Source organism: Pezoporus occidentalis, unplaced genomic scaffold (genome assembly GCF_034315485.1).
Source record: "Pezoporus occidentalis ecotype Australia unplaced genomic scaffold, CSIRO_AGI_Poc_V1 ctg141, whole genome shotgun sequence".
In the NCBI taxonomy this organism is placed as follows: Eukaryota; Metazoa; Chordata; class Aves; order Psittaciformes; family Psittacidae; genus Pezoporus; species Pezoporus occidentalis.
In genome coordinates this window covers 733325-757017 of record NW_026913220.1, presented here as the reverse complement: position 1 = coordinate 757017, position 23693 = coordinate 733325, and the positions used below count along the sequence as shown (strand labels likewise).

Genomic DNA, 23693 nt, shown 5'->3' with positions numbered 1-23693 from the left:
CCTGGGTTCAGCAGTAGCAGTCATTTTTCTCCTTCTTGGTAGCTGGTGCAGTGCAGTGTTTTGACTTTCAGCTCGGGAACAGAGCTGATAACAAGGATGTTTTGGTTTGGTTTGGCCAAGGACTTTGTGAGCCTCATGCTCTGCCAGGGAGGAGGGGGAGCCAGGAGGAAGCAGAGACAGGACACCTGACCCAAACTGACCAAAGAGGTATTCCATACCACAGCACGTCATGCCCAGGATGTAACTGGGAGTTAGCCGGAAGGGCTGGGAGACTGCAGGGTTGGAGGAGGTATCGGTCAGAGCTTGGTCGGGCTGGGGGGTGGCGAGTTATCGGTCGGCTGGTGGTGAGATGATGTATTCTCTTCCCTTGTTATTTCCTTTATCATTATTATCATTGGTGGTAGCAGTAGTGATCTGTGTTATACCTTAGTTACTAAACTGTTCTTATCTCAACCTGTGGGAGTTGCATTCTTTTCGATTCTCCTCTCCGTCCCTCCGGGAGTAGGGGGAGGGCAAGAAAGGGGGGGGAAGTGAGCGAACGAGTTACCTGACTGGGTTTAAACCACGACAGAGCCATTGGCACACAGGCAATAGCTGCTCAAATAATAAAAAGCATAGATGCATTCCTGGTATTTTTTTGAATTCCTAAAACCAAATGTCTTCTGATGCTTTCTCTTTCATGCAAATAAACACTGTACCTCTACTCTGAGATTTTGCTTATAATTCACCGAGTCCTGTTAAAGCTGCCATTTGAATAAACAATAGCTAAGTATTTGGCTGCCATCTCTTTTGTACATGAACTCCAGTGACATGAATAAAGTGACTCACTATCACTGTTGTGTCAGAAGGGAATTAGAGATAAGAAAATCAGTAGGAGTCTGTGCCATAAGTGAAGTGCAAAGATTATGTCTTGGTAATGTTACTCATCTTGAATAAATCCCTTACTGCACACATAGAAAGTCCACTTCATAAGAAAAGCAGTATCTATCACTGAGTTAAAAGCCTTAGGATTTGGCCTAGTATTTTTAAATTTGGCACTGTAATGGAGCAATATGTGCTACTCATTCTTATGCAATAAATACCAAAAATTGTCAGTTTCCAAGCTGTTATTGTGCAACAAACTGTAAAATTATTTTTAAAACAATATGGTGTTAATAAGGGCCATAATAATTGTATTCTGTAAGTTTTCTGCTAAATTCATTGTGCGCTGCCTATTTTCAGCATGAACAAGGGGATATTTGGCTGTACAGAATATTAATAAAATTTAAGTATATCCCACACTATATGTAAATTTTACTGAAGGCAGAAAGTTGAGGGGACTCAGAAAATGAATCAGTGTATGTGATGGCATATCCACATCCATTGTACCTACCAAAATCCAGGTGATGATAGAACATGAGTACATATTACTGTGTTTTCACATAATAAGGTTGGGCAGATTTAAGAGAACCTGATAAACACCCTTCACATTGTTGATTAGTCACTGGTTGATGTCACTAGGAAAAAATTTACCTGGCTAATGAATAATTATTTGCCATGGACTTTTCTTAAAACTCTCTATGGAGCTCTTCATACTAACAAATATCACAGGCATAGTCCAGGACTAGCCAGTCTAGTCCAGCATAGTGTCCTAGTTTCAGCTAGGGTAGAGTTATTTTTCTTCAATCATGCTGGTGCAGTGTTGTGTTTTGGCTTTAGTCTTGAGAACAAAGCTGGTAACACTGGTGTTTTAGTTGTTGCTCAGTAGCACTTACCCTGATTGAGGACTTTATGTTTTATGTTGTTTTGTCAGTTGATCACTGAGCTTATAAGAGTTTTTATAACTTGGAGGATGTGATACCCACTTTGTGCTTGAATCAATTCTCCAGTCTCCAGGAGAGACTAGGAGACCAGCGAAGAGGATTCTTTTCATGAAGGCTTACTACTTCTTGCAGGGCAGGGAAGGCAAGCTGGAAGGGCATGAATATCCAATTGCCGATCTCCCATCTTACACATACAGAGTCGCACTGCCTTCTCTCCCTCCCCCCACTATGTGTGACTATCTTTCCTAGTCCCATGCCCTGAAGCCAGCTACAGACGGGTGAAGAGGGCCAGGGTCTCTGGGTGAGCAGGCCACCAACACCGCATTTACTGCAGCTGAGGGTATCATCTGGCCAGTTTGCAACTACACCCATCAACAGGGCTTGGCATCTACCACCCACACTCCCACATTGTGCCACTTCACGTCATCTGTGGAAGATACACCAACTATTAGCTGCAGAAACAGTAACTTCACCACAGGGAGATTTGTCATTAACTGCAGCTAGCATCTCTTGTTGGATTAGAATGATGAACATAATAGAAAAACATGTTTAATTACATCTGGTTTTGAACAAAAGACAAATTATTTATTTCTTTCTTCAAATGAAGCATAACACTAAGGTATAAAGGGAGTATAAATAACATCTGATTGTGCTCCTAAGCTCCATGCTGTAACTTTCTTGCAATGACATCCTTCAACAAATTAACTACAACATTACTGTTAAGTATTAATTGCACAAAACAGATACACAAAATATATAATGAGCTAGAAAGAGGACAACATTCTTCCATTATGACAAACAACTCTAACAAGAAATGGAAAAAAAAACAACAGATCTAGGCTTACACAGATGGCAACACTGAGAGTTTTAAGTCCTCTCCTTGAACACATTACATGTGATAAATAATATGCAAAATATTTAAAGAATTTTATTGTTGCTTAGAGAAGATACTTAGCAAGCAAGGAGACAGTAGCAATCACTGCCTCATGTCTCATATCCCCATCATTCAATGCAAATTTTTTACATTTCATGCAATAATCCTGAGCTTATTTTCAGTAACATTGAAATGTCATCTATATTAATTACCAAATACATACAGAGCCCAGCTATGGGATCTATTGTATTATTAAGGCATGAAAGAAAGAATAACAGTTTATTAACTCTGAATGCCACAAATACAGCACAGCAGTTGAAGGGCTCAAAAGAGCTCAGAAAGTACCAGTGGTTTCTGTGCCAAGGTCCTCCCAAACAGGGCTGTGCATCACCATCAGCTACTGAAAAGGTGCAGGATCAGATCCTGGCCTTGCTTACGTCAGGGAGGCTTGCCGTTGCCTTGACTGCTGGACCAAGCTTCAGAGCTACTGGGAGTGACTTGGACTCCTCTTCATATCCCCAAAGAATTGACAAACTTCCTCTCAAGTCAAGTATGAATTTAAAAAACAATACCTATATGTTGTTTTCTTTCTTAGCATTTCAAGTCCATGGAAAGGTTCCATTCATTATACAGTATGGCAATTAATAAAAAGCCTTTTTGGAGAAAGCTTACAAGTTAGTCTGATGTATTAGTACGTTAACAGAAGGGGGAACTATCATGAAAAGAACCTCTGCCAAGTATATGCTCTATTTATAAATTATTCTTAAGTTTAAAACTGAAGACTTTGGTAAGCCACACCAAGGACAGATGTGTGATGCAATGCTACTCTCCATGGTTCCATGGCTCTTCTCAAACACCAAGAGCAGCGCAGCCCTGTCTAGTCATCAAGTGAAGAACTTATCATGCAGATGCATGATTTGTAAGGGGCTGGTCCTATTGTTGTGCAGCTCTTCAGGTAGTCTCTATTATGCATTTAGGGAGTTCTCACAAAACACCTCATAATGAACCAGGGTATTCCAGTTCAGATAACTAAGCCGTTGAAACCAAGGCAAAACCGATTGCAATACTTACTTCATGCTTGTGTCACTGCATTATATCCTACACTGGGAACTAAGATAGATTGTGGAAGATCTCCTCTCGCTCTGCTACTGCTCCTGCCCTTACACTTGTCTAGCTGAGCTCAGGGTTCACAGCTGAAGTAGCCTCGTTCGTTTCCTGCAGGCAGTCCACCATCTGTGCTGGAATAAACCATGCATGCAAAAGGTACAGGCCCTCCTGCATGGCCGCTGCCTGTACTTCCTCCTCTGCCTGCACCCCTTGTGCACACTGGCCATCCCTTGACAGAGATGGTGGTGCCCAATTCTGGCACTGCAAGGCTCTGAAAACTTTGCAGATACACATATCCAACTTAACTAATATCACCTAAAACACCAAGTTACAATATTGAAAAAATGGCCGGTCACCATAAACCATTAAGGAAACTCAATACTGTCTCATCCAAAACTGACCCAGTTACTGGGTTTGAATTTGTGTGGTTTTTGGTTAACTTCTACTAATAAATAAGTTAAAGAAGGCTAAGGCTATAAATTGGTACTGTCTTATTTATAAATATTCACTTTATTTCTATTCTGTTCTAAAAAAATGTGTTAAGGAAAAAGGTGGCCAGAAGGATTACACACATAAATTGCAATTTGGTTGTTAGGCTGTAAAAACCAATCACATAAGTGAAGTTGAGCACAGTGTAAGAAAAAGCCAGTTTTTAATTAACAACTTATTTACACATTCAAAAAATCAACTGAGCTGGAGTAGATGTTCTGTGTTTGTCACCAATATTTTATTGTAACTGGCAACTTGCACGCTTTATAGCAGAAGAACAAAAGAAAATGAAGTTCACTATATACAGCCTTTGTACAGGCTACTTGACTATACACAAGGCATAGTGATCATAACACAACCTAGTCTTCATAATAACTTGCACACAAAAAGACACCAATCAGACCTTATGTGAACATTACAGTGAAATGACATCACAAGTCCAGTGAAAATTCAGCATAATACAAAACATTTTGATCTACTGCAAATGACATCCTTTAAAACAGTAAGCCTTTATTCAGTAGTAACTTAACCAGAGTCTGATGCAGAGATTTGTTGCGTTGTTATAAGTCTTTTAAGCGAAGCAACCTCTGCAGATAAACTGGCTATGCCCTGCTTCAAATACAGGTTCTCTGAATCGGAGACATTGTAGATATTGTCTTTTATTTCAACAACTCCAGTTTTGCAACCACTCTGAATTTTTACATTGAGTTCCTTCTGATGCCAGAGCTCTGGTTTAAGTGACCAGTCTTGGATGTTAGTCACCTGAACTGAGAAAGGAGTGTGAGAAGAATGCACCAAGTTTTGTGCACCATGTTTTTCAAGCTCAAAATGTCGTTTTGAGGACATGTCAATGGGGGATGACAACTTCCGTGTTGTATCATAGTCATTATCCATTGCTTCCACTTTAACTTGCATGGCTTTGGCTTTAATTCGAAGCTTGTGAGGCAAAGCTGAAGAATTCACTTCTGGAACTTTAACTGTTGCATGAACATTTTTATGTTCAACTGGGGAATGGATTGGACCCTTAGGAACTTGCTGTTCATCTTCTCCATCGGATGACTTTCCAACTACACCATCATCAGTTTCAGACGTTCTGGGGGAGTTACTGGATGACCTATTAACTTGCAGGAGCGGAGGAGAATGTGAGTACATGTTAAAGGTAGCTCCCATGTAGCTTGGATATATGGATGCTTTGTATGAACCTCTATCCTCTCTTGGCTCTCTCTCTAATTCCATGGGCTCCTGTTTTATAATCTGGAATTTATTTTCAGGACTTCTGCAGTTGCCTTGTATACGACTTGGTTGAGTATGCTCTACGGATGGTATTTCAGACACATCGGATATTGAGCTTTGAGGAGAATGTTTAATGACAGAAATACAACTGCTACCAACTATAGATGGTTCGTGCTCATCTACAAATGAGTTGATATTTGATTTGGAACTCTGATAGTCTTGGAAATACACAGTCGTTGAGCTACTGAGTTTCTGTATCTCTTGGGCATAGGCTGCAGAACTAATTAAACCAAACTTCAGCTTCAATGAAAGCAGCTCCGCTTTCAAAGTGGCATTCTCCTCTCCCAGTGCAATTAGTTTGTTCTCTAAGACAAGGTCATTCAGCCGTCGTTTTTCACGAGATCTTTTGGCAGCTTCATTGTTTTTCCGCCTTTTCTCCCAATACATAGCATCTTTCTTTTCATCTGGAATGAATTCTCGCTTCCTCCGGCAAGCTGAAGATTTACTTTTTCCACTACTTGCTTCTGTAAGTAGTATATCTTCATTTGTAGAGAATTCTTCAGACACTTCTGCTAAAGAAGACTTAAGTACTATGATTTTGTCCACATTGCTACTTGTGTCAACAGGTCCGTGTTCCTTTTTAAGGGTCTGCATTTTTCTCAGCTGCATCAGAAACAATTTGTAGTAGACCTACAAAAACCAACACAGCAAGCTATTTCCCCATTACTTCTCACTCCACAACTTGATAAATACAGTAATTTTAAATCCACACACATTCTTTTTTCATGTTCTCAAACAGAAGTATCTAGAACCAGTTCTCGTAGGAGATCCAATGGGGATCTTCTTAAAAACCTGGAATAAATAGAGAATTTAATTACAATTTAGGAATTGCTGGTTCAGGTCATGCAATAGCAGAGTTCAATAAAAATCTCAGACTAGCATTTGGTACATTAAACCGCTCAACACTCAACCAACCAATACTCTAAGCTTTACAATACCTAGGTAGCAGATTGGCTTCCAAAACAAACAAAACAAATGCAATATGATCCAAGGAAAAATCAAGTAAAAAATATTTGAGTTTTGATCTGACAGTAATGTTGTCACAGAACTTTCCATAGTATCACTGGCCAATCTAAATCTCCAGCAGTTAACACTGAAGGACACCACGCACGTTGATGAGCGGCACTGGAAAGTATCTTGCTCTTCCACATTAAAGCATCTCTTCTGAAAACAGCTGTGGCGTATGACTTAGAAATGCTGTTTATTTGGGTACTTCATGGATTAAAAATAACATAAGCTGATTTAGAGAAGCTGAAGTGCTCTCTATTGTCTTAAAATAACACCACTATCCATTAAAGCTATTAAGAATTTAATTATTGGTTTTGAATCCTATTAAAATATACATATATCTACAAATGTTTATACACACACACACTTGGAATTTTAAAATGCCTTATTGATCAATCATGTCATTCAAACTAGTAAATACACATCATTTGGGCAAATATCTAACTATTAAAAAAACTGCCTATTAAAATGAAAACTTTAAAATCAGGATTGAAGAATACATAACAGAACATTTAATAACTTGCGTTTGAAAAAATAGCCTTATTACATCAAAGTGAAATTTAATACCATCGAGGCATATGCACCTTTAGAAAAGTGTATGCATTAAAGAAGAAGTTTACATCCAAAATGGTACCATTAACAAGAGAAAACCAGCTTAACTTTTAGCTTCAAGCATTTTAATCATTGAACTTGAACCTAGCATTCAAATTTCCCTATGTTTTATTTAGTTTCTCTTAGTGTAAAAATAGTTTATTCTCATAGGATCGTTTGGTCTTGATCTGAGATACAGCTTCCAAATATCTCATTTTTCCACAGTCAGTCATGTTCCTGGTAAATGTAGTATGCCAAGTACTTTTATAGAACTGACTATCGAGTCAGCAATAATTCTTGTTGTGTAACAAAAAATTAAATAAATAAATCTGCCACTTCAGATTAATGTCTCTATTTATTGGGAATGCCTTCACAATGACTAATGAAACTAATTTTAACATTATCAGTCGGGAAAGTTATAAAAGAATTAACGAATTGTATTCTGCCAGTTTCTCTTGTCTTTTCCAGAAGGTAAAAAGGAGTCAGTGATGTAATAACAATTAAGCATGGTCATAAAGACTCAGGTTTCAAGCTGTGTTCTGTTCCATCAAACCATGCCAACTCTTCTGTCATGAAAAATTAACACATTTAATAGAACAGCTAAGCAGAATTTCCTAAAATCCATGGTTAATTACTGACATGTAACTATTTGCCTTCAATAATACACCCTTAATGGAAAATAAGAGTTAGAAGTCAGCCACACCAAAGACAGCATCTAACATTTTAGTGCAAAAGCAGCACCATAAACTGCCATGTTTGTAGAGAAGAAACGTATCTCTAATGTACAAGCAATTGCATAGTTAGATCCTGCTCCAAACCTCAAACTGTAGTTAAAAGGAATTTTCTGTCAAGTTAAATAGGAGCTGGATCAGGTTTAAAAACAAAAATAAGCCCCACAGCAAAGCAACAACTGTTTGTCCAAATATTCAGTATAACGTGATTTGCTGAAGAAGCTGTATAGCAATTTTGTCCATTTCATTGCTCCATGTAACCAATGATTTAACTAACATAAAATCCAGTTTAAATCCAGCGAAACCCAATACATTATTGTTGAACACATAATTTAAAAATTAAAAAAAAAAAGACAAGGCCATCTGAATTTTTGAGGCATTTCTAGAATATTCAGCCTCTGCAAAATACCTTTACATTAAAAGGAGAAAAATACTAGGATTTCATTTCATTATCCTGTAGCATTGGTAATGCACAGCTATTGGTCTGTAACTGTCTTGATACACGGCAATCACTGTATTCAGTTTTATCATTAACAACTGCATTTCTGAGGAAATGCATACACCTTCTATGGCACACAGCAGGAAGAGGTATAACATGTACCAAATACCCGTGAAATTGCTACTTGTCCCATAGTATGCATCTCAGCCAACTCTTACTGAATTCAAAAGGGTTCAAACCAGCTTTTGTGTAAATTTCAGGGCCTTATCAATAGAGATCTTCCTGTGTTGTGCAGTACTACAGAACTATGCTCAAATCCAAGTAATAGTATTGATTCTCTTAGAAATGGGATACTAATAGGCATACGTCATTACTTTCTATGTATTTATCTGCCATGTACCCTGGAACATCTAAACTTACTTGAAACAGCAGCAGCAAAGAAGTACTTACAAATGTAGGAGCTGTGCTTTTTTTAGAAGAATGAAACTACACCCACGCAGTTTGAATACAACTTTTTTTTCCCTCTTATATTCCAATCTTCCATTTTGACAATATAGAAAGAGTATCTTTAGTCTTGAACAAGACTGTATCAGGATACGAGTATGGTTTCGTGTCTCTCTGTATGGTCTCAAGGTCAAAATGATCCTACTTTGGTGTCTGTTCAACTCCGCAATCTAGGAAAAATACTACTAATACTAATAATAATCAGAAAAAAAAGTTGTTGCCTTTTTTTAGGTCATTATGTCCCCCTCACCCCCTCCCCAAACTTAATGTAGACTACTGGCATAGTTCATCAGCATGACTGTCTATGGAACAGTAAAAACTCAACTGCATGCCCACAGATAACCTGCAGCCCAACACTGGCACAGAGCTGCACTTAACAACCCAACAGCCTGCAGACCTCAAGTCCCTTGTTCTATGGGACTTCAATGCTGGGACAGCAGCATGGGCTGCCCCAACATACAATCTGCTCACTGTAGCACTGATAACTCCTGGTTTAGCCCACTTCCCTCCTGTACACATTGTTCCTGGCACAAAGATACAGAACATAAGTAGCATGCCAGTCTACAGCAAATACCGGTGTGTGTCAAACCGACCATGTTTTCACATGCAGTATTCAACTTTGCTCTCTGCCACAGTCTATCAGTAAGGCAGTCAAGACATACATGTAACCCACTGACATAGTCTTACTGGTCTGTTATCTATGTAGTTAATTCTAACCATTACTTTAGCAAACTAACAAAACATCAATAAATCTTCAGCTCTTTCTACATCTTCCATGAGCACTTTTATCATGGTAACTGGAATTGCCTCTCTACAAACAGGAGTCAAAGCCCTTGTTTATTAATACTTCTCCATGTGGATCAGCCCAGTGCTGAGTCTGTAAACAAATCAAATTCCATCTGATGACAATGGCAAAATGCCTTCAATAAAAACAGCCATTTCAGTTCACTCACATTTTATAATTCCACTGGAAAACATCAGTATTTACACATAAATTAATGAACTATAATGATTCCTCTGACTATATTTCAAATTCCAGTATTTTCCCTTATGATTAATTTTTCAATTGCTTTATCACTTCCTCATAAAGTGTTTTAAACCCAACATTTAAAACTGCCTTACATTAGTCACTGTTAGATTTATTTTTTTTTTTTTTGGTTTGGTTGATGTTAATGGCATTGAGTGCCAATTCAACAATGCAATAACACTCGACCCTATTAACTTAATTACAGACCCAGTCTTGCTCTCACAGTAATTTTGCCATTGGCTTCAACTGAAGCAAGATACAATCCTACATCCAAGTATTAATGAGGCTGTTGTATAGAACTCATGCTACTGAAGCAAGAAATTACATATGTAGAAACCATGACAAGTTTATTTATCCATGGACTTCATACTTCAGTGATCTGATTGTGTCAAAATTGTACATTAAGGATCTGATGCTGGGGTTTTGTGTATTCACACTGTAAGAACTGAAATGTTTCAAAGGGTTGAAGGACATGGGCACAGTCTTTTCTCTCTCTCTTCTGTGTAATTTAATTACATAAGTCATTTCTGCTTTAGACAATGCCTGTGGGCCTCCCCACGTGTGTGTGCTTTCTCAAAGAGTAACTGTGTATTATTTTTTGTATTTAATTTTTCAAACATATCCTAGAATTAGATAGCTAATTATTTAATTCTATTGCTCTAACATTTGTATAGTAACCCCATGAAACTAAATGAAATCAAATTTCTAACAGTTGGATGCCCAAACACAATTCACTTTTGCATCACCACGTGTTCAAAAATTTCTCTCTCAGTTCGTCAGAAATAAAAGAAAATGATGGCCAAGTACAGCTTCTGGTTTCAGAGAAGAACCACGCCTGTATCACCATCACCACTATATGTCAAGCTGCAGAAAAAGCAGTAAAAGTTTGTACTGGTATGTCTGTGCGTATTTTTAGTTGTTGCCCTCCATGTTTTGCATAGGTCTCATTAACTATATTACTGCTACCATTCTGTCACAGGTTATCTATTTTGAAAACCTGTCTACATACCAGAAGAGCTGGTGCCTAACCTGTTCATAGATACCAAAATTACCAGTTTGCATTCCAAACCTTAAAAACCTGAAACATATAGTTAGCACTTTAACATCAAAGTGTTTTAGAAACAATTGCTATCCATCTCAAGACTTTTATAAGGTCCAAAAAATATCCTCATTGAGCACGCTGACAGGAGGCCGAGTTTAAACTTAGGTGGTGAGTATACAGCCTGTCTCAACACTGCTGAAATACTGGAAAATACTGCGGAGTTGCTCTACCTCTACTGCTTTTCACAGAAATCCTGCACCCCTCAAGTCTGTCATAATCCAACAGAGGGTATGGCCGCATTCTAACCTCCACCAACATCCTTCAATATATTTTTTCTTGCCTTTTTATCTAACACGGTAGCAAAATTACATTCCTGTTGAAGAAAAGCCTTAATACTGGCTCCACTGGAAAGGTGACATTATTCCTAGGATGGATTTGTAGGCAAGAGTGTCTAGGTAATGCAGAGCAAATAAAGTTGCAATTTTCTGGAAAAAAAAAAAAAATAGGTGACTGCATTTTACGCTATGATGGACAGGTTATCCATAGCCAGAAAGGGTAAAAGCATTCACGATACAAATGTGACCACCATTTACTGCTATTATATAGCTGCACTCGTAGAGACCTGAATCCATTACAGCAGCATGGAGCAATGCAGAATTATTGATCCTGTACACAGTTCCCTCTTCTAACAACTTCATGGGCACCTTAAGTGCTGACAGTTTCAGGATCAACGTGTAATTAGGTCAGTGGAACAGTGATGATGATAGCTTTGCACAAGATGACCCATTTTTGCTAAAATGTTGATCATCTTACTGAAAGAAAAAAAAATGGGAGATGTCTACACAATATAGTCCATTGGGAATATAAAAAAATAATTTATTACAACAAATCATATCAATCAAATCTATTTAAAATATATAGAAAAATTAGTAAGTCTGTCATGGAACTTAGAACATTATTGAACCTTCATATTACGCACCGCCAAGCTGTACCCAGAAATATGATCACACATGCAATTTTTACAAAAGGCTTTCACTGTTAGGAAAATTACTTAAGTTACTGTTTATCTTAATAACTACAAATAACTCATTAAAGTACAGCCTGCTTCCCAAAGGTAAATTACACAAATTGTGCAAATAAAAGTATCATTTGGAAAGTACAAAACATGTTAAAGGTAGCTACTGCTCAAAAAGGTCAGTTGAGCTTAATAGGTGCAAATTTGACCTATATTTTCTCCCATTCCCTTAGGAAGACAATATGATACTATCAGATCTGTTCAATTTTTCCAAAACAGTTTACTGCTCTGATTTAAGGGATGAAAAACAAAAGCTAAAGAATGTTATTCAAAGTGCCATGAAAAGCTTTAAAACTGAGAAGCAAAGAAAATGTATACACAACTTGTGTAAATATTTCATTATAGATACATAAGTAGTATGTGTACATAAATCATGCCATTTTGATTATCACATAACTTTCCAATGTTTTTAATAAAACCCTAATAGAAACAACTGTTACTGAAGTTACAGTACTATATGACAGTATGCATCTCGTCATTTCAATAGCTATTTGACAGCAAGAAAAAACTAAACTTGGAAAAGCTGTAACTTAATAGTAACAACATTCTGGAAATATGATCTCAATTCCTCTAGCTAAGAACCATAAAAAAAAAATAAACAACAAAACCCAACCAAAAAACAAAACACACCACCATAATAAAATGTTAATTATTCTGACAACAAATGGTTTTCTATTACTGAACTATGTTCTTAAAACACCACGCACGGACCAGACCTTCAGCTGACCTAAATTTATATAGTGCTATTTAAAGGCAGCAGAATTATGTCAATTAATCCCAGCTGATGCCCTAAACATGCACCTTGTTATATAACAACTTAAATACAAATATGTAAACCAAACATCTCCTGTAAAATGTTGTAATCTACCACTCACAGCAAATGGAACAGAGAAAGAGCAATCTTTAGTACTCCAATTCTGTGAGATGGTTCAGGCTGGAAGACCACTGCCCATGCTGAGCACCATTTTCTTTATTGGGCTGTGCTCCCTTTGTAAGAGGAGGCCTTGCAGCTCTGACACCTGTACTGCTGACTGCTGTGCTGCCACCATTGCGCATCATAAAAAAACAGTTAATTACTCAAATACTTTGTGACAGACTGAAAATTACACCAAGATGGAGCAACTCAAAAAAAGGGGGGGGGAGGAACCTCTCAAATAAAGCACTCTTTCTGACAGAATATAGATTTGTGTAATGTCTGTCACCAGATTCAGTCTCTCAGTATGCTAATCTGGAAATGGATCAATTCAACACACAAATTACGAAAAAAAACCAGGATATCTAAGGAGGTTTTAATAATAATTGACTTCAGATTCATCTTTTAATACAAAAAGTTTAAGAATATTGCTTCTATCACATTTTCAGCCAAGTCCAAGTATGCCCTTGCTTACACAATCTTATTTTTGACAGTCATACTTAGCATCAGTATTAGGAAGTTACATATAACTTGTTAAAAAAAAAAAACAACACAAAAAACCAAAACAAGCAAACAAACAAAACCACCACACAAACCCCACAACAGGGTGGGATTTTTTTATTTCCAAACACTGTAAAATACTGTAAAATGGAAATCAGCTGACGTTTTCTTTTAGAACAGACTGTAGAAATTGGCCATCTATTTGCATTTTTTTCCTATTACATATCCTAAGCACATTTATATCTCATAACTGGCTGTAATGATCATGACAAGGTCACCTAGAAGAGTCAATTAAGCTGATGAGTCAGATACATTGCTTAACAGTGTGTAATAAGACCCAAACAGAGGATTTTATTGTTCATATTATTGCATCATAGTGATGTTATAACAGCAGTACGATTGCTGTCTGGAAAAAACTATTGCATAAGGATAGTTTGCATAACTATTCGTTAAAATAAGTCAATTAAAAATGACCTAAAGGTTTATTTTATTTATGAGTTTTATTTCAAGATAAAGGATTGAAAAAAGCAGCATGGTATTGATATACTTCTCAGACTGTTTAGACTTCACTGCAACAGAAAAAATGTCTGCATGTCCATCCTATAAATTTTAGCCAAGGCATGGCAAATACCCTTCCTTTTTAGGATGAGATAAGCTGTGAGGAGGTCATGTAAGTACTTACAATTTATGGGGAAGACTAAGCTTTTTGACATAATTCAGATAAGTTTTTTTAAATACATATACATATTTATAAAACCAAACCAACAAAACCCACAACCAAAAAAAACTCAACCCCCCCCCCCCCAAAAAAAAAACCTCACACACACAACCAACCAACAACAAAAACTGAACACCAAACAAAAAAATCAAGGAGAAACTCCAGCCTTTGAGGTCAAATCCAGGAAGCTGAATATTTTAAAAGCTAGTTAAGAATCCTCTGAAGAATGAGTTAAAAATATAAATAAAAATTTAAAGTGGAGGCAGATCATTCTAAAGTGCATTGCATTTCAACAGCCAAACACATCTGTAACATGAGAACTCTTACAACAATAACTGCTATGCCAATGACATTAAGAATCTTTATTCAGTAATCCTTGAACTTGTTGGTTTAAATCAGGTCTTTGGGCCAAAAGCTGAATCCTTATTCATTCAAGTTTCCCATCAAAGTCAAAATTTTGATTGAATAAGGTCCGTAAAACTGATACATATAGCAGTATTTTAAATGAGGCTCTGGATTAATTACCAAGGAGGGCAAAGATGACTCAAAGTAGGTTGCATATACACGAGCAAACACAATGAAACGGAGTAAAATCATTCAAGTTACAAGGACAGGGGGGAAGAAAAAATACAGCTGTTTTTAACACAACAGTAACGCCAAGACAACTTCACGATCAAAGCTGCACTTGACCCCAACAGTCAAGTAGCAGAAAAGCTTATGCATGTTGTTAAGAATATCGCCTTTTTTAAATACTTTGCTGCTACTACCTATGGCAGGTATACTGAATGCTAATACAGCAGCCAGGGTACTCAGGGCTCTGGAGGTTTTGGTCACAAGCACAGTGACGTTGGTTTTGTTTTCTTAAACGGCTGCTTTAGTCACACACACACAAAAGAAATAAATAAAAATAACCTCATTGTGAAAGCCAAGTTATCACCAGCAACTTTCAAGCTGTCGAGGACAGAGCACAAGCTGACTCCAAAGTACGGGACGTCCAGCCATGACTTTTACCACTGCAATACCTAAATGACTTGGCAAAATAACAGAATTGGGCAATGGCCATTTTTTGTGGTTGTTGCTCGTTACGTAAAAAGAGAAACACGAGAACGCTGGGGTGGCAGGAGGGGGTTTGTGCTAGGCTCTGCCATGCCTACCTGGCAGCAAAGGGAAGGGGAAAGGTGTCTGCGGGGGCGGGGGGGGCGGCTCTGTCAGGCGCTCCCTGCCTGCAGGCGATGGTGGGACACGGCAGGGGGCACACGGGCAAAAGAGGTCGGGACGCTCCGCGCGGCGAGCTGAGCGGCCGCGCTGCGGGGAGGCGGCGTCCTTCCCGCAGCACCGCCCCGCACCTCGCCGCCACAAAGGCAGCCCAGCCCGGCCCGCCGACCCCCCTACGTGACCGGCGCCTCATGGCGCCTAGCCCGCTCCCCCCTCAGCACGGCCCCGCGCAAACAACCCACCGTCCCCCCCACCCCACCTACCCGCCCGCCCGCCGCCGCCCCAGTCCAGAACAAAGGGCTGAGGGGGAGCGCCAGCGCCCCCAGCCTTCGCCCGCATGCCCGGTGCCGCCGCGCCCCAACGGCCACCAACGGCTCCCAACAGCCGCTGGGGACGCGGCGACCCCCGCACAAGGCGCAAGGCTGAGAAGGTGAAGGCGGGCTCGGAATCGGGCTCCGCAGGGAGGGCTCTACCCGCTCCGCTCCGCGCCGCCGGGTCCGTCACACTGACCTACTGGAGATGCGGGCGGCTGCCCCCGGGGGCGCCGGCACCTGGACGCCTGCTCGCCCGCCACGGTCAGGCTACGAGAAGGACGGCTCCACCGCTCCCCCCCGGGCGCGGCTGACACCTCCTGAACGCCTTCCTTCCCCTAAATCAGCCGTTTCTTTATTATTAAAGAAACGGCAAGTGAAAGCCCGTACCGATGTCTCAGCGTCTGGGCGAAATGCGTTCCTAAAAAACCACAGCCTTATCTCAAAACGTCTCTGAAGGCGTGGAGTTAAAAATCCGAGCAAATGGCCTCGAACGTCTACACGCACAGCTCTGGAGAAAAGACCAGAAATAGCACATGAAGCCACAATTGCTAAAATGCGATGGAGCTAAATATAGACCAACACAAATCGCGTTTTAAGGCACCCGGCACGCAGCCGACGAGCGCGCCTCGCTTCGCCTCGCCTTCCCGCTTACCCAGTTGTCTACTTCCCTTATTAAGCGCACTTCAGCCGAATCTGTTACAGTTACGGGCTTTGACTTGGGTCTTTTTTTTTCAGGGAGAGATTGTCCTAGTTTCTTTGTAGGGAGATTATAAAATCGCATAATTAGCTCCCTCTTCCCAGCCAGCCTGCCAGCAAATTCTGTGGTTACATAATGCAACATTTCCAGGAACTATTATGCGAGCGGTCCCGGAGCGCCCGAAAAACCGCGACAGAAGCGACCAAGAGGGCCGGGACAGACGCGGCCCCGCACGGCGTGGGCACAGGGCCCGGCCGCTGCCGTCAATCCCGTTTGCCCGCGGGCAACATCCCTCAGTGCCGCCCGACAAGGGAGAGGAGGGGGAGTTCTCGCCGGCAGGCTCCGGCGGCACGCAGCTCCCGGTGGCTCCGGGGCGAGGTGCGGGCGGCGGGCAGCACCCAACCCTCCGCCCCGCACGGCGGCCGCAGCGGCGGGCCGCTCCACGCCGGCACATTATGCAATGCAGTACAGCGGCTCCGGCGGTGCTGCCCGCGGCTCGCTGTGGGGAGGAGCGGGGGGCAGTAAGGCACGCCGGGAATCACCACCACCTCCCTCTCCGCAATGGAATCCTTCGGCGGACATCTGCCGGGCCGACTCCAGCGGCAGCACGCAGAGCCGGCCCGCCCGGCCGACCGACCACTCCCCGCCCGGCGGCTGCCGGAGCCGGCTTGGGCTCATATTATGTAACAGCGGTCCTCGGCCCGACCCGGCCCGACCAAATCCAGCCCAGCCGAGGCGCGGTGGGTGCCGCAGCCCGGGCGGACACCCAAACTTCATACCGTGCACAGCTCCGCGGGCGTACGCTCCTTCCTACCTGCAGCGCACTGCTGGGCGCCGAGCATCCCCCGCCCCGCGCCGGGCCGGGCCGCGGGCGGGAGAGGCGAGAAGCGGTGTGGTGCGGTGCCGGGCGGTGCGGTGCCGGGCGATGCGGTGCCGTGCTGCGCTGTACAGGCAGCAACACAGCAGCCAAGCGGGAGCGTGCGGCGGCGACGCGGAGGGATGTGTGTTAGTAGGTCAGGGCTGCGCGGAGCGGCGCTCATAGCCCGCATGCCAGCCGCGCCGCGCTGTGACTGGCGGCCAAGACAGCCCAATCAGCGCCGGGCTCTTCCAGAGGACTGCCAATGGGAGCGTCCAGGGGCGGGGAGGGGCGGGGCGTGGGGCGGTGTGTGGTACAGTAGGTCTGTGTGTTGGCGATTGCATAACCGCCGGCGGGGCGGGGGGCGGCTCGGGGGGCCGAAGTAGGGGGAGCGGCGCTGGGGGCGCCGGCACTTACGTAACCGGCGCGGTGCCCAGCGGCAGCGTGTGGGGGGAGGCGCTCGGATCGCGTAAGTCTTCGCAGAGGCGCAGCGCCGCGCCACCGCGCCACCTACCCGGCAGCGGTGAGGCTGAGCTTCCCCCGTCCGCTCTGCCGGGGGAAACGGAGCTCGGCGGGGCTCTCGCTGCCGTGCCGGTGCCGCGGTGTGCGGCGTCAGCTGGCTGTGTCTGTACGGGTGTAAAAGTCAAGTCCTCCGCCCCGGCGGGAGCCTTGTTGTCTCGGAGCGATTGCACAAGAGCGGGCAGCCGCGCTCCCGAGGCACGTACCTGTTACCGAGCCGTGCATACGGGTAACCTGCGGCGGGTTGCGCCGCAGCTCTGACTCGCGGAAAACAGTGATAATTGTAAAAGGGAGGGGAAGGAGCCGGGCGCCTCACCGGGCGCGCTACCTGCCGGCACGCCGCTCGGCGCTCTGTACCGCTGGCGGTACGCTTGCCCTGCACCGCCGCTGCTTGGTTCCGCCACCGTCAAGGCTGAAGGGTTGCGACTGGTTGGTCCGCCTGTTTCATCTCTGCACCCCACCCCGAGGCGGCCGCGCTGGAATGCCGGTCGGAAGCCGCTGCGCGTTTTGGAGGTACTCGCCCGCGCTGCCCCTTGCCTGCTCGGGGCGATCGGCTCCGAGCCCCCCTTCGCCCTGTGGCGCGGTGGGAAGAGCGGAGGCAAAATCGGGTGCTGCGTTAACCCTTGCGTAGCCTCCGTTTTAGGTAATGACACGTGCCCGTCAAGAGATCCAGTTCTCAGAACATGTTGGAATGCACACGTTTATTAAGCGCGTGCTATATATTGTCTTCTTTTTTTTTCCTCATGAAAGGTTTGTCACTCCCTTTTTTCCTTCACAAGTAAAATTTACAAAGGCAACTGAGAATTTTCCTTATTAAACCCTAGTGCAAGAACATTATTCCCAATTTTATTCCATTACATACTTTTACCAAAATAGCAGTCCTCACTAACATAGCCCTGTTATATTACTCTGTCATCCCGTATTTATATGTCAACAGAGACATCTCTCTGAAGCAAAGCAAACCTGAAAGGAAGCAAATTCAGGTACCAGGGTGCACGGAATACTTTTAGGTTTATCCTAGCCGTTGATCCTTTATCACACATACCCATATCATTGCTCCACAATAAAGCTACGTGCCTTAAATTCACTCCCAAGATTATTTATTATGCAAGTCTAATAACCTTTACTCTCAGCAATTTTGCTCTCCCCTCCCTGTTTCTAATATCCAACATATGGAGCCTTGTAATGGTGACAGACTATGGAGCCCACAGTGACTACAGCAGGGACTCAAAAGCAGCCTGCATCCCAGACATAGACTGCTACCTCCGTCTGGGGGCTGCACTGTCAATTTTTATGAAGTGTTCCCGCTTGCCAGTGGGTACAAATACATACAAAAGCAGTCAGCATGCTGCTGGAAATGTCAGGCATAAGCTCTGGCAATGAGCTTAAAGACCTTATTGCTTACAAATATTGGTGGTCTACTTCAGGTATTAGGCACAGTGGAGATCCTATGGGAAGAAACTTGCGCAGCACACATGATGTCACATACTATGCATCTGGTACTAATCCAATGCATGGAGAGTCCCTACGACTGTCAAAAACTACAGTCAAACTCAAAACTTCAGGCAATTTCTTAAAGGGAAAGGTACATGCCATTTTAACCATGGAAAATATTTGCAATAAATCTTGGGCGTATACTTCTAACAACTTTAAATCTCATATCTAGAAAAAAAATGCGGTAACTCAAATCTGCTGTCGTAACTTAGATTCTTAAAATACAGAAAGAAGTCTCCAAGGCAATAATATTCTTCCTATGTGGGTGGACAGTCCTGGAAATGATATTCCAGATGGCGTTTGGTTGCCTATTTGCTTATATGTTTGTCACTAATTATAATCAGCCATAAAACCAGACCTGATCTTTCTCCCAGATTAGTAACAAAGATAATTTCTGTGTTTTATGTTACTTCTACTGGGTGGAGGTCGGAAGAATCAAAACCTTCTACAGCAAAAGCTGTTCTTACTCTCCAGACCTTACAGTGGGTGCTTGGCACTCCCAAAGATATGGTGAGATAGCTGGATGCTGATGTGGCTAGAGGAACATAGGCATTTTTCTCCCTCTCCTGAGGTACAAGGTAAAAAAGCACAGATGAAAGCCATAGTTAGCATTCTGCACAAGGGGAACCTAAGGCTTTTGGGAAAACTCTAAAAAGAGAATCTTTCTAGGATTATCCACCACTGCTGATTTTCCTACTGGAAGGATGGAACAGGTCATGAAGATCTCTAGCTATACTATCAGCTGACTAGCATGGCAGGATTTATACTTGCTTTCTGGCGGCACAATATTAGCTTCAACTCCTGTAGCTTCATTGGTATTTATTACTATATGACTTAAACCCTCTTAACACTACTCTCTGATTTTAGCTCAATGAGTATGGCTGGGCCTATACTGAGTCATAGTACTACACAGAATGTCTAGGAAAGGGGCATTTCAGAAATAATTAGTAAAAGTAAAACGGAAAGTAACGCCTGTCATCTCTAACATTGATGGACTTCTTTGCATTCACCTTTGTCCATGCCTCTTGGGTTTTCCGTAGTACAAGCTTTGTTTGAGTATGTGTGGCAGACGCTCCCACCCAAGCTGGGATTGAGGCCCTCCAGCCGGTGGGCTGGGACTGACCTCAGCTGTGTAATGCAGACCTCAAATAACATAATGATGACTTCAGCTATGTAATGCTGACTGCAGTTCTGTAATGCTTACTGCCCCCCCGCACAGGCTGCTCTTGTCAAGCACATGTGGTGCTGTATGGGGCTAAGGTAAGACCGTCCCTCAGCCATAGAGGACTAACATGATCATATTTGACAGCAGATCAGATTCGACTGAGGTATAAATGGGGTCCCAATGGTGGGCCAGTTGAGTCAGTCCTCCTCAGAGCAGTGGATCTGCAGCTGAGGACTCTTGTCTTCAGTCGGGGTGCTGCCCAACGTAACTCCTGAGTTTAAGAGCCCTCCTTTTATTAGGTGAGTGACTGTGCATTCTGGGTTAACCTTCTAAAATGTTAAGAATTCTTAAGTCAAATGTTTAGTACCAATTTCATTTGACATCTCAAATTTGTGATCCACCAGATGTTGGTGAGCTTTAATTGGTTTCATAAAATTAATTCTGTTTAAGTGTATTATTGGTCTCATAAGTCTCCACAACATTATGACCCAGCCTGAAATTCAGAATCAGTTGAAATCAACAGTAAAAGTCTCAATGCCTCCAAAGAAAAAGGCTTTAATTCCTTTCCTTTATAATAGTCTGCACACAGTTCAGCATAATCATTGAAATAATGTGCAGTTTGGAACAAAATAAGAATAAAATACTTCCTTATTAAGTATATTTTATTAATCTATTAATACTTCTTTATTAAGCATATTTTAATGATTTATATATGTGCATGTGTGTGTGAATAAACACATACATACTGGAATTAACTGAAGATACAGAAACTTCTGCTATAATCCTTGGTTTCCTTGCATTACATTCTTTGTAGAAGTTTTACTGCATAGCAGTGCAATCACAGAAAACTGTATTAACCAACCTTTTTATATATCGATGCGATCAGTACTCAAAAATGTTTAATACTAAACAAGTCCTCCTCCAGGGCTTCCTGCCCTGAGTAGTAGTGAAAGTTCCATAAAATAGATGATACCGTGATTTTACAAAGATCAAAGTCAGAAATAAAATACATTCAAGAAAAAGGCAAGTCATTTGACTACAGTTCAAAGTATTAATCAAAACATTTCCATGCATCAGGGAACGTTTGTGGAAACTGTACTGGAAAAACATTTGTGTTGTAATGTACTCTTGCTAAAAGAAAACCCAAGAGAAATAGATGTTCACATTGTTACTTAGGCAGACATAAGTGAGGCAATGTTTACTGGAGAAGTTAAATGTGAAGAAACACCAGAAATTGCACAATAAGTGCATGGACTAAATAAAATTTACATGATACTTTTGCGCAGCAACAGCCAACTTAAAATTGATGGGCCATTCATAACCTTTACACGACACAGAAGTGCAAAAGCAAACTCGATGACTATGAATGTCTTTCATGTTCTCTATCAAAGCTGCAATGTAAAACACAAAAGAAGGTTATGATGTTCAAATATTTTAGAGGAGTCTAGAGGCAAAGAAACATGTCCAGTTTCTTAGGACGCAAATAGCAATTCCATCAGCGTAGACACTGGCACCCTACCCTACTTGGACTCTGGGGCAATCTAGAGAGCAGCAATATCTTCAGGACTGAAGGAAGTATCTGATTTCACATGGATATTTTAAACACACAGAAGTATTTTCAAAAGGTTCCTTCAATTAATGAACGCGTATACCACTAATGCGTATAACACTGCTGTTACTGAAACTCTGAGGTAGCACTGCCAATACTGTGGAAAGTAAAAAGTATTGCCATTCATTTTGAAGATCAGAGTAAAAAAGAAAAATCACTGGAAAGCCATCAAAATGTGAGCATGTGCCATTTTATGAAGTGTGCAGTATGTATATAGAGAGTGGGAAATGCTCTGAATATCCCTGAAAAAAAAAAAAAGGATGAGTCCTAGCTTCCCTCTACGCATGACTGAGCAGCAGACATGATGAGCAGGAAGTCTGGAGTGCACCACATAAAAGTGCTGGAGAAAGAAAGCAGCAGGCACCCTGCAGTAACTGGGATGGCAAGGCACACCTTACACACATGTAAGTTTGAAAGGAAGGGAGAGATGACACACAGGTAGGGAGATCAGCAATTTCTCATGACCAACAGCACAAGAGAGAGACAAGTGACGTTGCAATGCCACCAGGAACAGCTGTTTTCAGCCTGCGGTGAAATGAGTTCACCAGGCAGCATGCTAAGTTCCAGCTTCATGGCACCTTGCTCAGAGGTTGCTAGGGACCAGAGGGTTTCAAATATGTAGTTCTTCAGAGATGCCTTGCAGCTGACATTTGAATCGTTCCAGTTAAATGAGACAGGCCAATAATTTGCAGGATTTCTGATGTGAAATGATGATTTCTTGTGAAGTAAGACCACTCATACAAGAGAGAAGCCGAAAGTCCCTCATGTCCAGAGGTTGTCCTAGTCTACAGTGACTGAAGCAATTGCTGAGATGTTCTAGTCTAAAGCCCCAGCAAATGAAGCTTTCTGACACAGAAGAAACAAAACAAAACAAAAACCCACAACACAAGCAAACATCCCCCCACACACACACATTTTCACATTTTCTTTGTTAACACAGTTTTCTGTCCACATGGGTGTGAGCAATCTTATCTTCAAATAAAGCAACACTGTCTTGCATAAAAGTTACCCAAATGACAGTGTTAACAAAACCTTGATTCAGTTAGTCATCTAAATGAGATTACTAAATAATGATGATACAAGTAAAAAAATTCACTGCTTGGTCTTCAGCAGATGCAAAACAAAGTCAAGACTCTTAAGCAGAGTTTTTTTAGATATGACCTAACACTGTTCACTGCTACTTTTCCAGTCACCTGCTTTTCTGCTTCATTTGTCATACTCCAAGGTGAGAGATGTGTAAAGAAACCAGTAGGGTGGTTTTTTGGAGTCATTTCTTATATACGTTTAAGACTTGGGCTTGCCATTTAGTCTTTGTTCACATTACTCATTCTCTGACTTTCATGATTTACATTTGTGAGTAATACTTACTTAAGTAACAGCACGAAATCTGTGAGAAATGCACCTCACTTGACTTTCGCCACAGTGTGTGGAAGTCTACCATGATTGACCACTAAAGGCAGACAGACACTGGGGACAGATATTTTGCTATGACGTTATGCTTTGAGGAATGATGCTGAAAACAAACATCACATAATAGATTTTTACAGCCCATAACAACTAAGAATAGTAAAATGCTTATTAAAATACTGAGCAGTTGGCTCTCCTATGACAGTAATTATCAGTGAGTCATTTGTTGAAGCCACTATGCTTTGCAAAATAGTTGGAAATGTGTTCTATTGAAGTGAAAATTGAGTAGTAAACTTAAAGACA

The 23693-nt window shown here is 41.9% G+C and overlaps 1 protein-coding gene across 4 annotated transcripts; it reads right to left on the bottom strand.

The window, feature by feature from the left end:
* Positions 1 to 2365: 2365 nt before the first annotated feature.
* Positions 2366 to 17400, bottom strand: NFIL3 (nuclear factor, interleukin 3 regulated). Of its 4 annotated transcripts, none has more exons than XM_062609821.1 (3): positions 17155 to 17400; positions 16031 to 16151; positions 2366 to 6357 (listed from the first exon to the last, which is right to left on the bottom strand). In XM_062609821.1, the coding sequence occupies exon 3, from the start codon at positions 6172 to 6174 to the stop codon at positions 4798 to 4800; it is 1377 nt and encodes a 458-aa protein (XP_062465805.1). In that variant the 5' UTR covers positions 6175 to 6357; positions 16031 to 16151; positions 17155 to 17400; the 3' UTR covers positions 2366 to 4797. The 4 variants fall into 4 exon arrangements, with proteins under 4 accessions (XP_062465805.1, XP_062465806.1, XP_062465804.1 ...); XM_062609822.1 differs by lacking the exon at positions 17155 to 17400 and adding an exon at positions 16296 to 16458; XM_062609820.1 differs by lacking the exon at positions 16031 to 16151.
* Between the last annotated feature and the right edge of the window lie 6293 nt (positions 17401 to 23693).